The sequence below is a fragment of the Meleagris gallopavo genome, chromosome Z (genome assembly GCF_905368555.1).
Source record: "Meleagris gallopavo chromosome Z, MGAL_WU_HG_1.1, whole genome shotgun sequence".
Taxonomy (NCBI): domain Eukaryota; kingdom Metazoa; phylum Chordata; class Aves; order Galliformes; family Phasianidae; genus Meleagris; species Meleagris gallopavo.
This window is the reverse complement of record NC_139435.1, coordinates 75,597,719-75,623,724: the sequence shown is the minus strand read 5'-3', so window position 1 is coordinate 75,623,724 and position 26,006 is coordinate 75,597,719. Positions and strand designations below refer to the sequence as shown.

The window sequence follows — 26,006 nt, the reverse complement described above, 5'->3', positions numbered from 1 at the left end:
GGGAATACTACAGACTGCAGAAAATCAGCCCCTTCTTTCCTACTCAGATGAGTGAAGTTTGTGAAAAGATCTGTCCAAACAATGCCACTCCAGGAGTGAAAGACAAAGGATAATGCAGGCCCTACACAGGCTATTCAGAATCAATAGATGGAGCTTCCCTAGTCTTCTCAAAGCTCACAGTTTCTGTTAGTAAGGGGATGATGGATTTGAATGCAACAATACAGAAGGAATAAAGAAAGTCTCCATCAGGCCAGAGCCACCGGAGCCATCCTCAACAGGAGAATCCTTTTCACACTCACTTTGTTGCAAATAGACAGTTTCTGCATCTCCCCTCTTATTTCTTCAACTGCTTTTATAAAGGCTTGTTTGTTCTATATTTACATAATCTAAATTAAACTAATTTAAATGCATTCATTTGTATTTTACCTTAGCTTTGAATGAGCTACAGTTCTTCAGTAGCACTGAAATCTACAATGGACCCTATAGTCTATCTAGAAGAACTGCAAGCTCTTAAGCACTCTCCAGAAATGTCTACACACAACAAAATGTCTCTGTGCAACCTGCAGTGCCACAGAGAAATCCTGTATCACAAACACCAAGACTAGCATAGCACAAGACAGCACAGCAAACATCAGACTCCCAGGTGCTGTCCTGGACATGGGATCGAAGAAATAACAGTCACCCTCTTGATGCCCAGACATTGCAGGCTCAGTACTGAGGGTAATTCCCTGTATTACGTTGGAGAAAGGTCTCAGACAACACTGAAACACCCTGCAGAACTTGAAGGCAAGCAGCCGTTGTCTCATTTCTGCCCTCCCTCACTCAAGGTGCTGGAGATATATGTAAACACATCTGAGAGAATTAAGAACCTGCACACTGCAGGGTCACCTGCTTACACACCTTGTACTCCTGGGTGCTGGAGGGATACAGCTTCAAGGCTTCACAATATAGACTCTGATCCTTCACCAAGTTCAGAAATTCAGAGAAGTGTTCAGGACCTGTAGAAATACTTTAATTCTTACAGAGACAAAATAGAAAGCAATGCCTCTTATAGCCCCCAGGCAGTTACTGCAATAACAAGCAGTAAACCCAAGCTTGCGTATGAGAGCAACAAATACACCTCTTCTGCCACTGTAAATCCCAGGGATTCGCTTCCTTAAGGTCTGCTTCACTTTTGCCAACAGTGTCAACAGAGGAAATGTCACCTTCAGACAAGAAAACAAGACTTGTGCTTCATGATTAAAGGGCAGTAGACACCACTCTCCCTGCCTTAAGCTGCACTCAGAAACCACAGAGCACATGAATTACGGGGAGAGGAAATGACCTGGTACAATCCTTCTCTTTCTTCCCCCAGTAGGTACTCCAAACTAAAAAAAAGCCACACTGCAGAATTTCTCCTTAAATACACTGCATGTGCAGAACACCTACCACATTTGCTGAGATGTCCAAGAGCTTTGGTGTATCTCTTCAAGTATTTGTCTATTGTGTATCGCTGATAATTGGTTTCCATTTTCCGGAGAGTATTTAAGAAGGGTAAGTATTCTTTTGGGTCCTGTGAGGAATAAAAACTGTGATTCAGTTAGAGAAGACCCTTAAGCATCGCCATCTTCACCAGTAGACAGTCCAATATTTGAATTTATGTGAGAGGCTTTTTCTTTAAATGTAAGCTACATTAAAGAATACGTATTAGTAAATTACCAAGCTCAGATGGACTTCAGAAGTAACCAAAGACTGTTGCCCAGGCTGGATGTGGCTGTGGGCAGCCTGGTCTGGTGGCTGGTGACCTTGCACACAGCAGGGGGGTTGAAACTGGATGATCACTATGGCCCTTTTCAACCCAGGCCATTCTATGAATCTATTAAAATTCAAGTCTGTCTATACAATATGTATCACATCAAAAATTGTTCACTGTTAGCTACTATCATGTATAAATTTACAGCTGTAAAATAGATTGGTGTCTTCCATTCCAGAAGTCATAAAAATCACATTTCTGTTAATATGAGCAGTATGTTTCAGTTGGTGGGTAACAGGCCCTGTGGTAACCTCAGAAAGCTCTGTAAAGACCCTTTGGAAAAGATTTCAAACTATGCACACTGCAACATACTCAAGTATTGTAGCCACTGCTAACTAAGTAAAAATGAAATGGGCACAGAATTGGAAACATAATGCATGCAGGCACAACACCTTAGATCACAGTCCTTCCCAGCTTGGCAGTGCTGCTCTAAAAAAGCCCTATTTCACCTCGAGTATGACCAAATTTCCTAAAATGCTCTCAACAGGTGATAATAGAGGCAAAGGTACGCCACGTTCCTAGCATCATGCCAAACACATGCAGGACTTTTGTGTGTGACTGAAATGCTGCTTGGCAGAAAGCTACAACTAGCAAAACGTGTGGTCTGATTCACAGGCTACAAGGAACCTTTGGGAATGTAGAAAAATGATTAACTGGAACCATAAGCCAAGACCTTTTGAGACTTCTCTGCCACCATGATGACTAAATCAAAGTCATACGTGCCCAGGGAATAATCATACAATTCGTTGACATCCACAAGGAAAAGCAGGTACTTTAGTGCTTCCTCTGCACTCACAGCTCCAACATTTGGAGAAACGTTCTCTGTAATAGGAGAATAAAGCATGAGATTTCATTATTATTAGTGGAGCCCTGGCCTAAGGCAGGGATGCAATGTATAGCATGTACTTAACTGCATAAAGACCATCAAATTAATGGCTCATTCTGTCTTGTAGGAGAGTGTTACTTGGCTGTTTGCAGAGGCTTTCCCAGGCAACTTCAAGGACTCAGCCGAGCACAATAACTTTTGAAATGTGCAATAGTGACAAGACAGAATTAACAGCAAAGAATGAAAAGTAAAATTTGCCAGATGAAGATACCAGGACCGAGAATAGGGAATGCCTATTTCATGCTGGGAGAAATGGAGTTCTGAAATGGAGAACAGCTCCAGCTCTGGGCTATTTGCTGCCATTCCTACATGAAAGGATTAGCTACATGAAAGGGCAAATACAACATTTTTAGCTGACAAACTGCTGTTTCATTAACGGCAGTTTCAGAGACATTTGTTTTCTGACAGCCTCCACAAACAGCCATGTTAAAATAACTTCCAGGTAAATTATGCTAACAACGTAAGCTCCTGCAAACTCCACACATTTTCAACACACTTTTGCATTCTTGATACAACACCTCGAAGATTATGAACCTTCTGGAGAGCAGTTTCCAATTCCGGAGGATTTTTCTTCACGTGTGCTGTCAGTATTGAGAGGCAGTATCTGAAGAAAACAGAAGCAGTAAATGAAAAAGTGGGACAGCAGAAAAACTGCTTCTTCCAATTTTAGCATATACTACGCGAGGTCTAGTTTACATTGAAGAAGAAGTTCAGATGGAGATTCAAGAACTGGATCCAGTGAAAGATACCCCTGCCCAACGGCAGAGGGGTAGGATTAGATAATCTTCATAGGCCCCTGCCAATCCCAACCATTCTCTGAAAATAAACTTCTCAGTTTCTAAGCTTTCTCAAAGAAAGCAGGAAAAGGTAAGAGAACAGAATGTATAGATTTTTGTTTTATTTAATTTAGCATGTTTCCCTTAACGTAACACAGCACTGAAGGTGTGTTTTGAGTAGAATAAGCTTTTTTCCCATGCCAGACAACATAAATGGAGAGAAAAAAACCCTCTGAAAGCTCAGTAGCTGGCCACAATTTTCCAGATCAAATCTTGGTATGAAAATGGTCTTTTCTTGTAAAGGAAGGGAAAGCTTTTTTGGAGCTTATTTACACTTTGATATGCTTCTCATGTACTATTTCAAAATAGGTTTCCTAAGTTTTCAGGTAAGTTTCCTAGCTAATGGTATAGCTTGTTCACCAAAACTGTTTGACATAAGCTGTCTAAATGTTCAATGTTCAGCAGCAACCCACTGTCCATTGCTTCTCTATCCACTGTTTCACACATAAGCTATCCATGGTTTAGCACTTTCCTTCACTAACCACCGCTACGATCCTAGTTTCCCACCCCATCTAGGCTTGATTCATCCAAGAAGGGTGGTGACAGAAAGGTAACCGTTCTGAAATACAGAAGAAGATACACAAAAATAGCTCAGTCTCGGACAGAACAGCTGAGATTTTTCAGAGAGGCCATCTGCTCCCTAAAGCAAAGGTGTTTAAGAAGGTAGATTTGGTACTTAGGAACATGGTTTTGTGGGCAATACTGGTGGTTGGTGGATGGTTGAACTAGATGATCTTAGAGGTCTTTTCCAACCTTAACGATTCTCTGATGTCCCTGGGGTGATAACCTTGCTCACATCTCCCATCCTCCACGCTACACAGAGCGTTCGTACACTGGGTTTGTTTTTAAAGCCCCTGCAGGCCTCCTGCCTCTATTACTTGAATAATTATGGGAAAACATGTTTTACTATCTGATGAGTTTTCTGGACACAGTACTTTTCAGAAGACCATCCTCAGAAAGCAAAAGGTATGGCTACATAAGTTTTGCAGAGCACAAGTTCCCCTCAGGGGATCCAAAGCAAAATAACTGATCTTAAGGACAGCTTCCCTTTTCTGTAAGTGATTTAAAAGAAGTCTCTCCGATCGTGCCCTCACCCACAATAAGAAAATGCTCACTTTTGGGGGTCAATGCACTCCATGGCAACTCTCATCACATCACATATGAGGTTCACTTTTTTCTGTTCAGGTTGCTGATGTGGTTGATCATTACGGCTACTGCTCAGAGATGGGTACATAGTCTTGGTGAAGTCTTCATCTCTACATAAAAACATACACTGTGAATACTAGTGTGGTTCCTAATCTAGCTCAGAGCAGAGACAATAATATTAAAACCTGCAGAAGGTAACTACTCAACAAAATGGCTTGTAAGTCATTCAGTACAGACACAAAACGCGACATTATGACAAAGCTCTCCAACATTTCTCACCCATCTGAATTGACTCTCAACCAAAAGAGGCACTGAAGAACATCTAGTCAGAACTACCACAATTTACAGAATTCAGAAGGCTATCTGAGTATTCTACTCAATCGACTGTGGAGATGCTGAGCACAGAGCACTTTTGAAAATTAAGCCATGTGCTTTTACTTCCAGATAAAGATTTAAGGTCAGGTCAAAACTGAAAATAAAACAGAGTAGCTGAGTGGTAGCTCCAGCTCTCAAACAATTATGTACTTCAACAAGCTTGAAAAGCCCTGAAATTGTGAATGCTTTAAAGCCTCTTGTCTTGACAGCCAGTAGGCTGTCTTGCCCCTCTTTATGGAGGCACAGAACATTCTCTATTCACATTTACCCTGGTAGAGCAAAACAGAAGACAAGCCAAAGCACGCAGTGTCCTGATCCTTTACTGGAAAAATCTAATGACAGCCTGCAAATATGAATTCTCAAAAAGACACACTGGAACTATTCATCTTACTTGAATTTTTATGACCCAACATGCCAGACTTCAGATTGAATCATTCCACTCAGACTGAAGAGCTGCCAATATTTTGGTGAAATAATCCACCACCACTGATTACTTGTTAGCTTCCATTTGCAGAACTATACTCACTTCAGTTCTGTGAAAAACAAGTTGATATAGTTCACAGAATCTATTTGCTTGATAAAGGTTTCTATATTTTCCAGAAACACCTGAAAATGAACAAGAGTATTACCACTGTTATTCTGAAAAAGTACATTATTTACAGGAGCATGTTCAAAGACCTTATCAGAATGGGCAGCCTGGCCTAGTATTAAATATGGAGGTGGCCCTGGATGAGGCAGGGGAGTTGGAGGTTGATGATTCTTGAGGTCCCTTCCAAATCCAAGCCATTCTATGATTCTATGAATGTTCAGCATGAAAGAATCCCACCAGTCTGGATAAATATGAAAAAGAACACCACAGAACTGGGTATACTTGCCTTGGGATTGTGGTCATAGAGAAGATTGAGGTTGATTCTCAGCTTCCTCATACACTGAAATGCTTCCCTGAACATAAGCCTAAGGGGAAGAGTCAAACAGGATAGTTTACATTCTGGGCAGGTACAATACCCACAAATAGAGGTAACTGACCAGAGGTGATCACAGAGCCAACTGGAGGGGAACAACAGTCGAGGCAATAAGCCATGTAAACTGCTCTCCAGAAAAAAATGTGCAATGCCAATTCTGCTCACTGCCAGCCTCTGCAGTGAAACAGACCAGCAGCTCATGCTGGGAAAGTGAGACAGGCACTGGTTCCTCATTCCTGTCTTAGAAAAATACATTTGAATCTCATGGACCAAATTCTGTTTCAGAAAACTTGAATGTGAAGTGATTAAACAAACACAATATGAAAAATAGCAAGGTAAATCATGAAATCATCAAGGTATCTGGAGAAAGGAACTAAGCAAGATCTCTCCCACCCACATAGTCTCAGCAAACAAGCCCTTCAGTGATGAAGTGTAAGGCAGTACAGCCAAAAACTAGACTGGTAGCTGGTGATCCTAGAAACTGTTTCACTCCTAGTGACAAAGACAGTTATTTTCAGACTAGTCTCCCACCAACCTGCAGCAGAGGATCAGCCAGCCAGCTGCTCAACAGCTCAGAATGGGTTAGGGAAGACCAGAGAACACTGGTGCCATTTACCTGTCTAGCCACTTTCGAATCTGGGCAAGAACCAGAGCTCGATGGTGAACAGTCTCCAGATTTCCTCTTGGCATCTACACCAAAAGAAGATCCACACATTTATTTATTTGTAGCTACTCTGCCTACATGAAAGGCAAAGTGAGGGCAGGCTTGCTGCTACTTGCAGGTGACACAGGCCTATTTTTTCACTTCAAAGGACAATTCAAATGAACATGGAAAAATATGTGAAAATTGATTCAGCTTAAAAACTTTCCTTCCTCAGAAGATTGGACTCCACTCAATAGGACGACACTGAGAGTAGTCTGATCTAACTTTCATGTTAGTGGTGCATTAAGGAAGATGTCAAACTACAGACCTCTAGAGATGCACTTCAACAAAATCCTTCTCTGCGAGCTTGCGCTGATTCTCACAGTGAGCACAGCTCTCCAAACTCAGTTCCAAGTGTAATGGAGAGCTTCTTCATTTAAGAAGTGGGTCTGAGATTCACAGGAGAGGCCATAACAAATACTATTACACTACCTCTGCCATAGGAATTTGAACAGTACTCCCCACTTCACTGCATACTCAGTTGCCCGTACTGAATCTTAACTCCCAAAGCCATGCTCAAAACCACTCCTTATCTAGCTAGGCAGCTGGAGATTGACACTGAGCTGGAAAAGAACAGGAGAGCAGCCCTGCAGCACTACATGCATTATTTGCAGTCTGACCAGCAACCTGCTGAGACAACCCTTGTACACACAGACAGGAGACCTCAACAGACATGAGCAGAGCACTGACCTGAAGTACAACCTTTGTGTCCTGAGGTACAACAGTGATGATACGTGATCCTCGCTCCACCTTGCGCAAGGTCTCGTTGTTGGGGGCTGCAACACTGCTCAGGGCAACCTGAAGGGCTGAAGATAGCACAGTTATCAGCATCCACGCAGACCACAGCACAGCGCTACCCAGTCAGGCTTTCATACATAGCTCTGCGACCTTGTACCAGCTCAGTCAAAGATATTCTGAATGGCTGCTGACAGGTTGAGGGCCATTAATGCTTCATGCATCAGAAGAGAGAAAGAGGGAAAAGTGTATAGCACCAGTAAGCTGTCATCGGACTTCTCCTGAGGTCCCCACCTCCTTCACAGTCAGATACTACCAGAAACTCTTTCTGTTGGGACCCATTCTCACCTTTCTGGGACCCACACACCTTTGAAGAACAGAGAATGTTTTCTTTTTTTGGCTCTGAAGGTGAGAGATAGAACAAAGGGACAACTTTAAGACAAAACCTGCTACCTGGGAGGAGTGCATGATTTTTAATGTCCCTTGTGCTCCTTGCTATCTAACAGACTTTTAAGAACAGCTCTCCACCTCTGTTAAGTAGCTGTTCTGAGTGACCCAAATAAGCAGGTTTGGATACAAAAAACTGAGATACATTGCAGTCCCAAAACAATGGCCATGAGCTGCCAGGAGCAGGCAGGCAGAAGTGGTGTTTACCTTTCACTGACATATTCTTCAAACAGAAGCACTGACAGGTGTGGGAGTTGGTCGTCACCAACAAAAACTCATTGTATGTTGCAAATGAGGTGATGTTGGATGCAACCTGCAGAAAAATAACTACTTTTATTTCTGTTTGAAGCAGAACAGGACAAATCTTTGGCAGAGAAAAAGGGGATGGAATGAGGGGAAAACATGTTGGTACCTCAGTGTCATTAACGAAAAACCGACACCGATCTGTGAGGCCCAAGATCACCTCCTGTAAACAAAAAGGATGACAAGCATAAGTCTCACAACCTCCAGTTTCACCACGCTGGCTCCCAATGGATTCAAGTACCTTCTGATTAAGTATCAAGAACCTCACATGAATTACCTAGAGGAATTGAAAGGAAATCATGCAACCAATATATCTGGAAGCTAAGTATTTCTAAACACTCTTAGCTGGAAACCCAGCTTGGTTTACCCTGTCACACAAACAGCACAGTAACAAAACATGCAGAAGCCACACCAGAACATTCAGTTTGCGTTTCTTTTCAGCAGCTTTTGGTCCAAAATTACAGAGAATAGGAGGACAAAACAACTCCATACAACCTTCACCTGGATACTCACTGAAGGAAAGAAAACCTGAAAAAAACAGCAAAACAGCTCGCTACAACAGTTTAAGGAATGTCTACCAAGAAATCATCACTAATAGGAAAAACAGTAGTTGTTTATCTCCAATAAAACAGTACAGCCATATTTGCTAATATGATAACATCAGATAAAAGAGAGCAAAATGCTAATTTCATAGAAAGCGTGGTAGTGACAGCTGGAAATCTTAAAAATGAAATTTCTTGTTCTTAAACGACATTGTTTATTATATTAACAGAAAGAGAAGATTCACTTTTAACTGCAAATCATCAGAAATGCTCTAGAAAAAAAAAGGAAATATATGCTCTCAGCTCTGTGTAGCAACTCATAAAGAACAGAGTTGAGAAGCAGAGTATTATGGTGTATATCTGATGCAGACAGCAACTCACTTGGGAAGTGAGACTGCTTAGTCTTACTTACTTCACCACCAATCCTTGTGATAGAAGTCTGCATGCAAAGGTGAGGGAACTGGAGAGCACAGCCACTGCTAGTCTGCCAGGGCTCAAGAACTGGAGTAGAAGCCTCTAAAAAGCAAAGATCAGATAGTTTTCCAATCAATCATAGATCTAGACGTTACAGCCACATATCATAAATCCCAAGAAAACTACATCTGGGAATAAGCTACAGTATCTAACAGAGAGAAGAGGAATGCTGACGTATGTCCCAGATAACAGCAGAAACAATGCTGGAAAACTTCCAGGGCTCTGCAGCACTTTTATTCCACTACATATTGTGAAGTGCCAATGGGGTGGCAGTCAATCATCTCTCCTAGCGGCTCTAAAACAATCATGTGCTTTTCAAATCACAAAGTCAGCTATCATTATCAGCAGCAGTTAAGTGCTTTTAAAAAAATCACTGATTTTCATCAATTTCTATGAGCAGAGAGAACATGAAATAGCGCATCAACTACCCATTGTCAGTGCAAGACAAATTGTCGTTGAACCTCTTAACACATTTTTAACTAATTTTACCTCAGTCCAAGCACCTTCACAGAGTTTAGCTTACCCCAGAGATATTTCAGGATCCGTCTATCAGCCAGCTGCAGAGCTACAGTTTTCGTCACGGGGCTGCAACACAGTGTGATCACCTCTCCAGCTACAGACAGAGACAACCTGGAAGAAGATAAAGAAGACACAGAATGTCAGAGTAATTGGAGATTCAGAGTAATCGCTGAACAATTTAGATTAAAAGGGACATTAAAGCTCATCCATTTCCAAACCCCGGCTTACAGGCTGGGTTGCCAACCTCCTGACCAGGCTGCTCAGGGTCCCATCCAACCAGGCCTTGAACGCCTCCAGGGATGGGGCACCCACAGCTTCTCTGGACAACCTGTTCCACAGACTCAATACCTTCTGAGAAAAAAAAAAAAACAACTTTCTCCTAAGATCTAATTAAATCTTTACTCTTTTAGTTTAAGCCTGTCCCCTCTTGCCCTGTCGCTATCTGCCCATGTAAAACGTCAACTTCTTTCCTGTTTACAAGCTGGAAGTACTGGGAGGCGACAGTGAGGTTTCCCTGGAGCTTTACCTTCTCAACAAGCCCAGCTCCCTCAGCCCTTCTTTGTAGGACAGGTGCTCCGGGCCTCCCATCAGCTTAGTGCCCCTTCTCTGGACCAGCTCCAACAATCCCATGTTTTTCTTATCCTAGGGGCCTCAGGCCTGGATGCAGTAAAGCAGGTAGAGCTTTTACAGGGTCACACAAATGGGGGGACAATCACCTCCTTGGCCCAACTGGCCACCTCTCTTCTGATGAAGCCCAGGATACAGGCGGTGTTCCAGTGCTGCAGGAATGCACTGTCAAGCTTTTCACCCAGCAGGACCTCCAAGCTTCTCTGAAGGGCTGCTCTCAAATACTTCTTCCAGTCTGCACTCACGTCGCAAACTGCCCGGACCTAAGTGCACTTGGCCTTGTTGAACCTCACGTTCATGTGGGCCTACTTTTCAAGCTTATACAGGTCCTTTGGGTGACATCCCTTCTTTCTATTGTATCACTTGCACCACTGAGTTCTTAGTGTTGTCAGCAAACTTACTGAGGGTGAACGTCTCGCTTTCCACGTCACTGATAAGATGTCGAAGAGCCCCAGGCCCAAAAAGGACCTCTGAGGGACACCACTCACTGAGCTGTCGATCAAAACCCTTTGTCTGCAAACATCCAATTGATTCCTTAGCCACTGAATAATCAACTCTTCAAATTATTCTCTCTAATTTGGAGGTAAGCATGTGGCGAGGGACCACGTCAAAGGCCTCGCAGAAATCCAGGCAGATGGTATCAATTTCTCTTCCTTTGTCCACTGATGCTGCCACACTATCACAAGCTAACTGGCAAGGAATAATCTGCCTTTGGTTAAGCTGTGCTGGCTGTCTCACATCACCTCCATGTCTCATATGTGCTCTAACATAGCTTTCAGGAGGACCTGTCTCATTATCTTCCCAGTCACAGATGCGAGGCTCACTGCTCTGCAGTTTCCTGTGTCTTCCTTCCTTCTTTTGTTTAAATTCGCAATGACATTTTCCTTTATCCTGTCACTGGAGACTTCAGCCATGACTTTTTGAATATGATGGAGAGCGGCTTGGTAACTACATCCCCAGGCTCCTTCAGGACCCTGGAATGCATGTCTCTTGGATTGCTTACAACCTGCCACCTTGTTTTCCCAGCAGACATCCAGATGGCAGCTGAGATCCTCCAACAGGATGAGATTCTGTGAATGCAATGCTTCTTGCAGATGAAGCAAGAAGACCTAATGAACAGGCTCCTCTTGATCAGGAGGCCCACAGTAGACCCCAACTACCAACATCCTTTATCAGTCTGGTCCAAGATTTTTACCCACAAGTTCTCAACCTGTTCATGGCCTGCTTTTCAGAGGCAGCTCTTTGCAGTCTATTCATTTCTTAACACAAAGGGCAAGTCCTCTGCCCCTCCCTCCTTACTTCCAGATCTGCAGCACAGATCTGCATCTTATTCATATAAATCCTTTCATCCTCCTTCTTTTCTCTTTTCACACCTATGTCAGATGAGATGGGCAAAGAACAGCACCAACAACTTGAGTCAACAGGCATTTGCTTAACAGTGTTAGCCACCGTCTGCATACTTACAGCATGTATATATGCAAATTACCCTGCTTTTGCTGTGTGAGTGCTAAGAAAAGTGACTCTCAAAAACTCATCCATTTGACTTTCCTTCTGCACAAAGCCCAGCAGTAGAGGACAGGAATAACAAGGGCTACCAGTACTCTCTAGACAGCGCTAATGGTGGATAAAGGGTAGAATAGAGAAATTCAGTCTCAAAGTTCAAAAGATTAGACTTCAGACAAAGGAGCAGAGGTATCCTGTTACTGACACAGGCATGTTAGCACACCACATCTTGTCAAGTTGGCTGTGGGCACTGGGACTACATGCATAATAGGCAGTTTCATTAGTTGTTTTTAACTCCTGCAGGAAGACAGACAAGCCCACCCCACAGCCTCCAGGACACAAGAGACTTAATTTCCTCCAAACCCTGTCCAGAGGCACTCTCAGATTTCACCCATAACTGGCAGATCTCTAGTACCGTAAATTGAGGTGCTCTTCCTCAGCTCCAGTTACGTGAGGTGCCGCAGTGAGATGGTGAAGGACAGAGCGGGCAGCTTGCTGATCCTGACCAACCACCACGAAACTGTCATCTGGCAGCCAGGTCAGGAAACGGAGCCCCAGAGGATTCATCACCTCATTGGTGTTGCAGCCTAGATCAACTCTGTCATGAAATAAAAGAGATGGGAAGCAAGTAGAACCTGATTTCAGTAGGCAACATCAAGAACCACACTGCGGAAGGCCGAGGTCTTATAATAGAGTAAAAATTACAGTAGAACAAAACAGTTCACGTTGAAGGGACCTCCAAGTATCATCCAGTCCAACTGCCTGACCATTTCTGGACTAATGAAAAATTGAAGTGTAAGGGCATTATTGAACAGCCCGGGTTGCAAGGGATATTAAAGATCGTCTAGCTCCAGCCCCCCCTGCCATGAGCATTATCTAAATGCATTTTGAACAGTGACTGGCACAGGGCATAGACCACCTATCTAGGAAGCTTTTCCAAGTGTTCTGACCACCCTCATGCTAACAAAATTTTTCCTGATGTCTAATCCAAACCTTGTGTCACTTTCTGTCCCTTTCTGTGCTCTGTCTCTTTCTCATCCCAGTGTTTCTCACTATATCCCTCTATCCAACTGGCTGCTCGCTTCTCCCACTCTATATCCACCTGACCTGCTCCCCAGCCATACTTTTCCTTGCTCCATTTCTCAGTCCTCCTGCCCACCATTGGTGATACTTTCTTCCTCCATCTCTGCCTTAAACTCGATCTTTCTCTATCTCGATCCCTTCATGCTCTTCCCTGCCATTAACCCTTCTACAACTGTGTTGTTTTTTTGGGCCTTTCTTTGTCTGTTTGTCCTTCTCCCTGTCCTTCTTCTGGTCCAACTCAGCACTACAGCTGAACACTGCTCTCTTCTGCGATTCGTCACAGCTCCCACTAGACCAAGACCTCAGTCAAAGGACTCAGAATAAACTACCAACCCTTAGCACTAACTGAAGCCACAAGATCAGTACAATGAAGCCGCCATATTACCAGACAAATTCTTCAAAAGTTTTCACAGCTGTGACCTCTCAACCAGCCAACCAGACACAGCCTTTTTCTCTCTACTGCAGTTGCAGTAGTTACATATTACCTGTATGTTTTATCCAGATGTGGTATTTCCACATTTGCTTTAAATCCATTTCCACCTGTAGCTCCTAACTTGACGGTGGGGTCCTTCACCATGCTCTGACCTAGTAAGCACAGAAGAAAGCAGAGGTTACATCTTGCCAGCTGAGCTGCTTCCATCTTCACTCTTATGGAGAAAAACAGATGTCAGAGGAAGCTATGAAAGTCAAAATATACCACACCTACGTGCATAATCACCACCTGCTTCTCATTAACAATTAATTAATGATTATCCTGTGGAACACAATTACCTTAAAAAGCTACAATACAGAATTCACAGATAACAGCAACTGTCTCTTGTCGCACAGGACATCAAATATTACACCACTCTCAAGGAGAGATGGTTTAGTTTAAAAAGGCAGTGCAACATACTCTCACCGTATCTGTACACGTAGATCTTGTTATCAGCATCCAGGATAGCCATGTCTCCACTACACTTGGGATCTGTGTGAAATGCAATCTGATTCACAGCCTGTTTGAGCTGCAGCTCGTAGGTGCACATGGGTGGAGGCACTACAGCATGTTGGAATGCTGTGACAAGCACTTTAGCTGCAAAAGAAAAGAGAAAGAAATCAAGCTGTAATACAGTTCAAATGTTACTGGGGCTCCCTACTGAATACAGAAACAATGCTCTAGGACAGGTTGAGATTTCTAAAAATGTACTAATGTATTAACAATGCACTGATGTATTAACAGTGCTACAAAGACAGGCTGAGAGAGTTGGAGCTCTTCAGCCCCGAGGAGAAGGCTCTGGGAGGACCTTACAGTGGCCTTCCAGTACCTGAAGGGGTCTATAGGAAAGCTCGTGAGGGACTTTTTATAAGGGTACACAGCGACAGGACGAGGGGAAATGTTTTTAAACAGGAAGAATGCAGATTTAGACTAGATATTAATAAGAAATTCTTTACCACAAAGGTGGTGAGATGCTGGCACAGGCTGCCCAGTGATGCTGTGGATGCCCCCTCCCTAGAGGCATTCAAGGCCAGTCTGGATGGTGCTGTGAGCAACTTGGTCTAGAGGGAGGCGTCCCTGCCTGAGGCAGAAGGGGGGCTGGAACTACGATCTGAAGGGCCTCTTACAACCCAAACCATTCTATGACTCTATGAAAATACAGCTGTGCCCTTTGCAGGTAAAACCATTAAACCACCTCTGAAACTGCCCCCATTATCACATGTTCCCCTCAGTAAAAAGCGCTGCATAAACAGAAGGTAGCAGTACTACCACAAATCCCAACAGCTTGCATTCAAAGGACTATGGCACTTTCTTGAGCTGCAAAGCAGCCCCACTGCTTACCTCCATCGATGACAGCCACATTTGCCACATGCTTGCTGTTCTCTCCCATTCCACGATCTGTAGTCCAGTGCCAGTCATAGAAGAGGTAATGCCAACCCTGGCAGAGTATGTGTAGTCTATATGGAAGCACTGAGTCCCACAGCAGTGACACCAACTTATTTTTCTCCAAGTTGCCAAAATGCAGACTTTGTTTCAGGTACCAGTGATAGTTCCCTGTAGTCCACAGTTGGACTATAGATAAAGAAATGGTTACCAGAGACTACTACTACTACTTCAAACACATCTCAAATCCTCTCCAGCATTCTTTTGTGCAGCTGGAAAAAACTGCAGTGAAAATAAGTTTTAGCCTCTAGCCCATATGCTCTGCCATACAACACCCAGAAAATTAAGATTTTAACCATAACTTTTGCTCAGAAGAATCAATCTTAGAATTCCTCCATCTCCTCACTGTGAGAAGGCACCTATAGTTTTAGGAAGGTGTCATAAACAATTCATTTAGTATCACTTCCAAATACCTGGAAGGTGCCTCAAGCTCAAGCTGAACTAGCATCTCTTCCTGAGCTGTAGTGGGTTCTCAAAGCTGTCAGTAAGCCTCTCCAAAGTCTCTAATCCTGTAGAGGATTACCCAGTCTGGCCAAGTTCACAGGCAAGTGTAAAATCTAGAGCTTCAGAGTCATCTCACCGTAACTGTTTGGGTTGGAGTTCACAGTCTTCAGCTCTTCCAGCCATACAGCCAAGACCGTGGAATCTGCATTCCAAGTCAGTTCATTAACCTGCAGAAACAAGCATTGCTTTTACTGGGTACAGCTGCAGGTCCATAGTGTGGGTACACTCCAGAACTGATTTGCAAGACCACCAGTTCTTTCTTCCTTTCAACAATGTGAGGTGCAAGTGTTAATGTACTAACACAGTTTCTGGCAGTCAGAGCAGAGTCCCGAAGCAGAACCCATCACAGCAGTTCTACACAGCTAAAGAGATGATACAATCCCAAACGTGAACTCAGTGTTCTCTTTACGGTTCTTGGCGTCGAAAAATAATCTGCCTATAATACTACACAAGTTGACATCCAGAAGAGCACCCCTGAAGCATTTGCCTGATAGAAAGTGTATGGAGTTGAGAAAAGGATCAGGAGTACAACCCCCCTGTTCATCGCTATACTAGAGCCTGCAGAGGATTTTGCATCTTCTCCACTCAGTTTTCAGGCCTAAAAGCAAAGATTATCTTTTTTTCCACTGGGATCAGCACTAACTGAGAGGTTAAAAACCTCTTCCAAGAATAGTGAAAAAAATCTAGTTCTCCCTTTCTCTATAGTCTAATCAAAGAAGCCCAGACAGAGACACTTACTTTGACCTGCCCTTTCTGGAATGGAAGGGTGAACTCCCCATGTAGAAGTCCATTCTTCTCCAAGAAAACCACATCATGTCTATTGGGTTTTTCTTGTGTAGACGTTATCAAGTTTCCAGAGGGTCTTAAAAAAAAAAATAATAATAGATGAGTAAAACAAAAATCAGTTGCTCAAACAATCAAAGCTGTCACTTTAAACACCACCTTAGCCGGAAACAAAATTTTCACACAAGATATCAAGAAAAGGGCAGCAGAGCACCTTTTTGCACAGCTCTGTTCAGACAAAGCTATAGGTGCAGCATAGACGTTTCCCTAGGGCTCCTAACATCTTCAGGTGAGCAACTAAATGTCAGTACAGATAAAGGCCCCTGTAATATTCCTGTTTATTAAGTTCAATCCCCAAACATCTGACACTGAGTACAGAGAAACTGCAATGCAAGTATCAGCCCTTTCAGGGCTTAAGGGACCTTCTGATCCACATGCTGGATCAAGCTTTCCTAAAGTTTTAGGAAAATTAACACAAGAGAATTAAATAAGTGCTAAGCAAAGAAAGTGACCAGAGAATAAACACAAGCACTCTATTGCCTGCACAAAGACATCTACTCACTTCCAGGCCAGTGCTTGCTCTAATCCTGAGATAGGCTCACTTGTTGACTGCAGCATGAGCTCTCTGCTCCATACTCGAACCTTTCGAGCACCTACAGGTTGAGAAGACAGGAAGGGTGTAAGAAAACAATACAAAGAGATTCTTAACTAATAGCACATCAGAACTTCTCGTGTCTCAGGCTGCTCTCCCACTGTAATCAAGTAACTCTACGCAAGTAAATAGGAATTTCAGCCTGACGTAGCTTAGCGGTAGCCATTTCAACCTCCAGCTCTCTCAGTGGAATGTTAAAATTGTCCCATATATGCTAAATCTGCCTAATCTGAAGTACTGAGGGTTAAAACCCAAACTAGTGGAAGAGCAAGTCTTTTGTACAGTTCAATACGCTGAGCAAATGCCTTTAAACTTCTCAGTAATATTAATCATGGAAGGTAACAATTATGGTCTTACAAAAAATGTACGTGCTTGTTACCTCTTTGACTTTATGGCAAATCCTATGGAAAAACACTACCAGTAATTAAGCATAAGTGTGCAAGGCTGAACTGATATAACGAAGGACTTTTAAACAAGTTGCTACTGCAATGAAACTTGGTCCCATACCTGTGTCTGGACAGACAGCACTCACTGCAACGAACTGTCCATCTCCTCTCCATGTCACTCGAGGCTTGCCATCATCCCAGGATGAAGCAGGTAGTACTTCCTGAAGTTACACAAAAGCTTAGAAAGGCAACTGCTGGCTTTGACTACTCACATTGCCAAGCTGTTCTTTCAAGAGCCTCGACATGAAGTCAACCCATTAAACAATCAAAAACTGCAAGAATTCATTACTCAACAATTTTAGGAAGCTTCAGACAAGGGAGCAAAAAACTAAAACCTGCAGGTACAAGGAATCACTTCACGTGACTAGTAATGTTCAGTTGACCAAATCCTTAAATTCTTGACTTCGTGGAGAAGAAAATATCACTATTTCTCCTTAGCTGAACTACTGATACAGATTTTGGTCATATGAACAATTTGATAAAAAAAAAAAATATAACAAAAGTCAGCAAAATCAGCCAGGCTTTACATGTGAAAGCACTAAATCTTGCAAATCTAGCTTAGAGCTCTATATGAGCCAGGCTTATGCACTTCTAGTTGCTGTTCTGATTTATAAGGAGGATAAAATGCTGAATCCCAGACAATAGGAACAGAAGGAGCACGTAAGGACAACTACCTGGAAAGGTATCAGAGAGATCAGAAACTCTTTCTATACACATCCTTCCTTTAGAGAGCATGAGCATAACACAAGAAAACTAGCACAGTACCGTTTGCTTGCGCTGAGCTGCCTGTTTTCCCTCTGATCCATGGAACTGTGTCTCCTTTTTGCCCCAGCCAACAGTAATAAACTTTCCTGAGGAAGAAACAATCATTGCGGTCAAAGATTTACAGAATTACTTTGCAAAGTGTGGTAAACAACTACAGCACCGTGCCACCTGCTCCAACCATCCAAGTTTAATTCTAAAAAATTGCTTGAATTTCCATTGACAATTTCATATTGGCATTCCCTTCCAGCTCCACAGCACCTCCACAGTGTGAAATGCTTTGCTGGATCAATTAAGTTCTCCACTCCTGCTCTTTATACATGCTTACAACACACCAACGCAACCAGCCTCAGCAACTTTACTTCAAGCATCTCTTACCTTCCCCAAACTCATCCTGGTGGATTTGCTTCTCAGTAATTGGTTCAAAATCTCTTGTCATCATGATGAGTGTTTGCTGACCTGCAGGGAAGATATCAAATACAATACTGGTAATGAAATCTACAGTAGATGTTTTTAAAAAATGCTCTCAATTATCCTGTTATTCTGTAGTAAACTCAAACACAGAAACATTTCCAATGGTAATATAATACAAAACAGAACTCGTCCTTCAAAAATGAAAATCTCATTTTTTCATTTTCAATGAAAAGGACACCTTAAAGTTTCTATATTCAGAAACATATTTCTTCGACTACCCTTAAAAAATTTCTATCCACTTTCAAAATAAGTACCTGGCACTTCTTAAACATTTTTACTTAAGATAGGAAGAAGGCAGGCAGTGGATTTATAAAGCTGAACTCGTGTAACTGGCTTCTGGATATGGGGAGATCAGATGATGTCATTTATCTTGACTCTTCTGAGGCTTCTGACATTGTCTCCCACAGGATCACACAAAAACTCAAGAAAGATGGCACAGATTGATTAGTAGAGAACATGGACTGAAAATTGCCCACGTCCAGAAGCTTGTTATTAATGGAAAAAATCCAGCTTGAGGCCCATCACTAGTAGCATGTCACCACTACTGGACCTTGGGCTAACGCTTAACATTTAATTTGTGTCCTGAATGATTAGATTCTTGGCCAAGTTTGCAGATAGCACAAAACTGGGAGGAATGACAGATACAGCAGGAGGCTGTGTTGCCATACAGATGCATGTGGAAGAGAGAGTCTGACAGGAAACTCTCAAAGTTTAACGAGGAGAAAAGCCAAGTCCTGCACATCAGGAACTACGACAGATGTGGGGACCAACATGGGGATGGAAAGGAGCTGGGCAAAAAATGACATGGATGTTATGGGGCACGAGCAAGAATAAACAACATGCCCCTGCTGCACAGGCAGTTGGTTTAGGGAGGTGATCTTTTTACTCAGCACTAGAGACGCAGCTCTGGAGCACTGGCTTCAGTTCTGGGCTCACCAGTACAAGGCAAGCAATGTCATAGAAGAATGGGTTCAGAAAATGATCACAGATTATTAAATTCTTGGAGAATCAGACACATGTGGAGAGGTTGAAAAAAAACAGACTTCTCTGAAGAGAAGGCTCTGAAGGAATTATTGGTATGCATCGACATCTTATGGGGTAGGGAAGGGACAGAGAAGCAGAGTGCAGGAAAGAAGACAAGACAGGCTACTAGTGGAACGCAAAGAGGCAGTGAGCACAAAATGGAATTAAAAAAATAATTCCATTCAAATGTAAGAAAATGTGTTGTTTGAGGTTTTTTTTGTTTACTTTGAGGGTCATCAAAGACATCAAAGATCACCAGAGTTCCCTTCCTATCTCAATTACTGTGATTCTGTTTTGCTTGAAACTTAATACAGATCTGTGTCTCCTTGTCAATAAAGTTGAGCTTTCAATTCAGTATTTCTTCCCACAGCACAAGAAAATTTTTGTTATTAAGCAATCAAAAGGACTCAGAACACAGTCTTTACATTTTAGGATAACATGGAAAACATACCTCCACTGAAGGCCTGAAAGATTAATGCAACATTGTTCTCCATAAAGCTCCACTTTTTGGACCTGAACAGCTTCAGCTTGGATCACTGATGCACTTCAATGATAATTAAATAAAACCCATTATATAGAACGAGGTGATGTTTTTCCACTTCCTTACATCTTAGTCCCAATTTTGTAACTTTATATCTTGCTTTTCATATCTTAAAATCAACTGCATTTTACATTTCATCATAGAATTTCACGCCAAAGGGCAGAATGCTTACTAGCTGTTCCTACCTGTCGCAAGCAAAACAAGCTCTTGGTCAGGGCTCCAGCTCATGGCACTCAGGCCACTATCCACAGTTCCAACACATTCCACCTGTAAGACAGAATTAAGATTCACAAGTGAGCAAGAACACCAGTTTAGCATCATCAGAGCACAAAAGCCATCAGTCACTGACTCTCCTCTCATAGTTAGAAAAGTCAGAAGATGTATTTCACTTTTTGTGTAGAAACAAAAGAAACATTTCTAATGAAAGATGGTTCTATAACGCTTACGTACAGCAGCCCAGAATACCTACAGATATAACAGATACAACTGCCCTTGCCTACAAAATTCCACTGTGCAGTTAAGAGGCCCTGTATCCATTGAAAATCTGATCCCTAAAGCTGCTTGTGGATATTAAATGTGACAAGTGTATATAGCTGTACAAGTTAAAGTTTACAGAAAATGGCTCAAAACAATCCTAAAGTTCAGAAGAGATCTACCCCAGCAGAGGTAAAAAGGGGATCTATATCCCAGGATTACTGCCAAAGTCATTTTTCTGAATTACCAAACCATAATGGCATAAATTTTTATTGGTACTGATTGACAGCCTTTCACGGTGGCCTCAGGCACTCCTGTGGGAAACCAACAAAGCCAGAATTAGCCAAATTTTTACAAAAAGAATTCCAAGATTTGGTGTTTCAGAAGGACTCATTCTGGACAGAGAGCCACATTTTGTAGCAGAAATAGCCTGAGGAGTATCTAGGTTCCTGCGTGTGAAATGGGACTTACATAGCATGGGGACTGCACTTGGGTGGCCAGGTAGAGAGAATGAATCAAACATTAAAAAGACAGACAGGCAAATATGTAAGAAACACATCTGAAATGAGTCTAAGTTCTTCCTTTTGTTGAGAATCCAAATAACTTTCGAGTTAAGGAGGGGTTTAGTCAGTTTTTTAAAAATCTTTTATGGAAAACCACATGCTACAAATTTGACAGAAATGTGATCAGATGCATGCATTGACCTGGTGATCAGCAACTTACTGAACTATCTTATCTTTGGCAAGAGTTCCTTCTTCCCTCCATAGATACACGTAACTAAGAACTCCGGTGTCCCTGGATGTGCCTGTACAAAGTGAAGTGGATGGGGCCGGAATCTTTCCAGCGGTGCCCAGTGACAGGACAAGGGGACAATGGGAAGAAACTGGAAGACAGGCAGTTCAACCTGAAGATGAGGAGAAACTTCTTCATTTGGAGAGTTACTGAGCACTGCCCAGAGAGACTGTGGAGTCTGCTTCTCCAGAGACATTCAAAACTTGCCTGGACACCTTCCTGTGCATTGATCCTACTGCAGGGAACCTGCTTTAGCAGAGGTTTTGGGTTAGATGACCTCCAGAGGTCCCTTCCAACCCCTTCAGTGATTCTGTGAGCTATTACGGGCGTATAAACAACAGTGTGACAGAAGATCTCCACCCATTTCATTGTCATCCTGATTTGCAAAAGTCGATGGAACAGAACAGTTACAATGAATACCAAGATAACTCTATTCAAGAAATTAAGCTTGGGTAGCACACCTTTTTCAGAGTGTGAACACATACTGGTATACAGAGTAACTACCACCCACATGCAAAAGGTTTCAGAACAAGAAAAGTAACCTTCAAGGCTTCCATTTTGGTGTCTAAACGGAACCAAAAGTATACAACTTTATAATGGAGAAAGTGAGCCAAAAAGCCTTGAAAAAAAGGATCTGAAGATAAATCTGTACTCTAACACATAGTGCAAGAAAAGTTACACACGGCATCTTTTATTAATTTTTATTCTTATATGATATTTCTTGAATATAGAATTACTCAGGTTGGAAGGGACCTCGAGGATCATCAAGTCCAACCGCAGCCTAACCACAGTACCCTAACTCTAACAGCCCTCTGCTAAATCATGGCCCTGAGCACCACATCCAAACGGCTCTTAAACACCTCCAGGGACGGTGACTCAACCACCTCCCTGGGGAGCCTATATTTAACCACCCTTTCTGTAAATAAATGTTTCCTAACATCCAACCTAAACTTACCTTGGCGCAACTGGAGGCCATTTCCTCTCGTCTTGTCTCCTGTCCCCAGTGAGAAGAGACCTACCCCGCTCTCATGTAAGCACCTTTCAGGTAGTGGAAGAGAGCAATAAGGCCCCCCTCAGCCGCCTCTTCACCAGACTAAACAGCCCCAGCTCCCTCAGCCTCTCCTCATAGGGCTGATTTTTCAAGCCTTTCACAGCCTCGTTGCCCTTCTCTGGCCCTGCTCTGGTACCTCCACGTCCAGTGCCCAAAACTGAACGCAGTACTTGAGGTGAGGCCTCACCAATGCTGACTACAGGGCAGGATGACTTCCCTGGTCCTGCTCACCACTCCACTCCTGACACCAGCCAGGATGCCATTGGCCTTCTTGGCCACCAGGGCACACTGCTGGCTCATGTTCAGCCGACTCGCCATCAGGCAGCTTTCCAGCCACACCTCCCCAAGCCTGTAGGATTGCCTGGGGTTGTTGTGACCAAAATGCAGGACCCAACACTTTCCCCTACTGAAACTCATACAGTTAACGTTAGCCCATCGATCCAGTCTGTCCAGGTCCCTCCCTAGTGCCCTTCTCCCCTCAGGCAGATCAGCACTCCCTCCCAGCTTGCTGTCGCCTGCAAACTTACTGAGGGTGCACTCAATCCCCCCAAGATCATCAATGAAGATGTTAAAACAGAAGTGTCCCAGTACTGAGCCTTGGGGGACACCGCTCGTGACCGGCCGCCAACTAGATCCAACTCCATTGACCACGACTCTTTGGGCCCGGCATCCAGCCACTGCTTCACCCAGTGGAGCGTACACCCATTCAGACCATGGGCAGCCAGCTTCTCCACGAGAATGTTGTGGGGGACAGTGTCAAAGGCCTTACTGAAGTCCAAGTACACCACATCGACAGCCTGACCCTCATCCACTAAGCGGGTCACCTTGTCATAGAATGAAGTCATGTTTGTAATGAAATCAGGTTTGTAATGAAATCAGGTTTGAGTTGCAATGCAGGGCACATTTTTCACATATGGCTGGTTTTACATTGAAGTAGTATTTGCAGATCAAACTCAAAAAGAAACCAAAATAGATGAGCTGCAAGTAACCAGTGACAATCAGCCCAAACAGATCACTGTCACTTCCACCTGCTTACACTTTTAGGCTGATACTGCAGGAAGAGATGCAAGTTTCAGAGGATTCTGTCACGGTATTTTAGTGAAGATGGTATGAACTGAACGATGAAAGAACAGAAAGCAAGCATCTCAGTTTCTGCCCAATTTAATCAGCTACTCAGGATATAGCATGTTTCCCTTCAGTGTTTTCCGGTTCTATTATTTAATCCCAAGCAATCTTCAAATCACAATAAAACAAGTTTCCCATCTCTTCAGCTAAGTCATGTCAGCATAATATTCTTTACTTACTGATAAAAAAAAGAAAGTCAACAAACCCGTGAGTTATCACAGAATGATTTAGCTTAAAAGGGACACTAATGATCATCCATTTCCAAACTGCTGCCCATGGGCGCAGCTGCCAGCCACCGGATGAGGAAGCTCAGGGCCCCATCCAACCTGGCCTTGAATGCCTCCAGTGATGGAGCATCTAATGCTTCCCCAGGCAGTCTGTGCAAACACCTCACTGCCCTGGAAGTGAGGAATTTGCTCCTAACATCTAACCTAAATCTACATTCTTTTAGTTTAAAATTGCTCCCCCTTGTCATTATCAGACTGACTTCTTCCTATTTAAAAGTTCTCTAGAAGTACGGGAAGGCCTCAATAAGGTCTTCCTGAAGCCTTCTCCTCTCCAGGCTAACAGCTCCCTCAGCCTTTCCTCACGGCTAGTTTCAGCAATATTTTATTGCTGTGAGACTGTTTGTTGAATGCACATAAAGGACCAACAAAAAACTCTGACTTTATGGGGTGCGCTCGGCATGTTTCAAACACTTGCAGTACAAGGCTGTCATCATGGCAGGGAGGTGGAAGGAGCTATCAGCAGGTACGATATTGCTTTCTCAAGGAGATAAGGCCTCCCTTCCCACAAGAAAGTTTCCGCTACAAACTTATTTTTGACAAACTTGTTACTGCAAACTTGTTTATCTACAGCCTTGGGACAGTGCACCTGCAAACTCAATGGGCGTAAAAGTATGCCTGAGAAGAACCCTGTGGAGTTGCCTTCTTTGTGGTCATTGCAGCTGTTTGCTGGTTTGAGACTATGACCTCCAGATGAGCACACTCAACCCCCCTTCCCCTTCTCCAGTGCTGTAGGTTGACACTAGAACTCCATGAAACAGACCTTCAAAACAGACTAGTGATCAACCTTTCTCCCATCCATTTTTCTGACTCTCACTATTTCTTCATTTTCCTCAGATTTCTCTTTTTATCCTTTTTGACTCATAAAATCACTAAGTAATTGCAAGGTCTATTCTGATTTCTTAAAAGCCGCATCTCTTGTAAAGATGTTAAGTAACTATAAGACATATTTTGGTTCCATCAAATCATATAGGTTAGCTGCCCAGTTTAAGACAAAGTCTAAGTATTAGAGTGCCAATATTTTGGGGATAACTGTAATATTTTCTCACTAAAACTGATGATTGTGTGTAAACCTCTTAGTACTGTTTTACCTTAATCTAACTATTCGTGACTCTGGCGAACCCTTTCCTCCCCTTATGACACTCAGTGCTGACTGTATGTCAGCAGCCCACTGAGCAAGAATGCTGGGGCTACAGATTTGCAAATTACAATTTGGATTCTGGTTCATTTATGCAGCGTATACTCTGTGCTTGATACTGCCTAAAGTTTCCACAGAAATCAACTCACCTGCCCAGAAAATGGAGCCTAACTGAAGAGTGGTATGGAATAAACACACAACTGGCCCATGGACTTTCAGCTTGCCTTTGCAATCCCTCAGTACAGTTCTCTTTTCTGCCACATTACCTGTTTTGTGCTGAAATAGCACAGAAGAATGTCTCCAGCTGCCGTGGCAACGCACACACACTCCAGCTCTGGAAGATATTCCATGCCAACGATGCAGCCACTTCCATCCTTTGGCATAAAACCTTCCTCAGACAAAGAAACTTCTCTCACCACCTTGACAAGAAAAGGCCAACAGCTTAATAACTGCGCATCATCTCACTTAAGATTTTACAAAAGTGACAGAATAACAACCGTGTGCATATTTCACCCATCGCATTTACACAAAGCACTGCATACAGATGGCACTGAGAAGCAGCTGATGTACTGCAGTATTTAATTAGCTGTGCGTTTTGCACATGGAAACATCACAGGAAAAAAAAACAAAACAAAAACAACAACGGGATAAACACTATAGAATCAAAACAGCTCAGAAAACCCGTCAGCAGCCCCATGGGGGCCGAAATGCCTCCCCCCGCCCGCCCCAAACGCCGCACCACGGCAGCCTGCCATGGTCGACGCCTCACCGACTGCGCGGCGGAGTCCAGCTCTAGCAGGCCGCTCCGGGAGCCCACGAAGACCGTGCCGGAATCGACGCCGAGGCAAAAGCACTGCGGGCTGCCGGGAGCGGCGGCGGGGCGGCAGCCGCCGGTCCGCAGCAACCGCAGATTCCTCATGGTGGCGGGAATTAGCGGCGGAGCGCACGGCGTTCACAAGGCGCCGCCATCTTTCCTGCAGGCGCAGGCGCAGACAGCGCACCGCCAGCGGGAGAAGCAGGCGTAGTAGGCGCCGCGCGTAGTGCGCAGGCGCAGCAGGCAGTGCTCGTAGCGCGCAGGTGCGGCGCCCTTCAGCCATTTGAGCGGCGGT

General features: G+C 43.4%; 1 protein-coding gene across 2 annotated transcripts in view; it reads right to left on the bottom strand.

Moving 5' to 3' along the window:
* ELP1 (elongator acetyltransferase complex subunit 1) overlaps positions 1–25,920 on the bottom strand; it is a 33,907-nt gene extending 7,987 nt beyond the window's left edge. Inside the window, exons 1-26 of one of the 2 annotated variants that reach the window (XM_010726180.3) lie at positions 25,667–25,920; positions 25,164–25,316; positions 20,219–20,300; positions 18,374–18,454; positions 17,999–18,084; positions 17,295–17,394; positions 16,698–16,788; positions 16,091–16,214; positions 15,429–15,519; positions 14,747–14,977; positions 13,826–14,002; positions 13,419–13,518; positions 12,266–12,448; positions 9,725–9,831; positions 9,140–9,243; positions 8,295–8,348; positions 8,090–8,195; positions 7,391–7,506; positions 6,614–6,687; positions 5,911–5,989; positions 5,562–5,641; positions 4,630–4,770; positions 3,197–3,282; positions 2,466–2,614; positions 1,429–1,552; positions 901–998 (exon numbers count right to left, since the gene is read on the bottom strand). In XM_010726180.3, the coding sequence (XP_010724482.3) occupies positions 901–998; positions 1,429–1,552; positions 2,466–2,614; positions 3,197–3,282; positions 4,630–4,770; positions 5,562–5,641; positions 5,911–5,989; positions 6,614–6,687; positions 7,391–7,506; positions 8,090–8,195; positions 8,295–8,348; positions 9,140–9,243; positions 9,725–9,831; positions 12,266–12,448; positions 13,419–13,518; positions 13,826–14,002; positions 14,747–14,977; positions 15,429–15,519; positions 16,091–16,214; positions 16,698–16,788; positions 17,295–17,394; positions 17,999–18,084; positions 18,374–18,454; positions 20,219–20,300; positions 25,164–25,316; positions 25,667–25,816 (2,967 nt within the window). In that variant the 5' untranslated portion in view covers positions 25,817–25,920. The remainder of the gene's footprint in view (positions 1–900; positions 999–1,428; positions 1,553–2,465; positions 2,615–3,196; positions 3,283–4,629; positions 4,771–5,561; positions 5,642–5,910; positions 5,990–6,613; positions 6,688–7,390; positions 7,507–8,089; positions 8,196–8,294; positions 8,349–9,139; positions 9,244–9,724; positions 9,832–12,265; positions 12,449–13,418; positions 13,519–13,825; positions 14,003–14,746; positions 14,978–15,428; positions 15,520–16,090; positions 16,215–16,697; positions 16,789–17,294; positions 17,395–17,998; positions 18,085–18,373; positions 18,455–20,218; positions 20,301–25,163; positions 25,317–25,666) is intronic. The other variant, XM_019610702.2, reaches the window with a different exon arrangement.
* Positions 25,921–26,006: the final 86 nt, after the last annotated feature.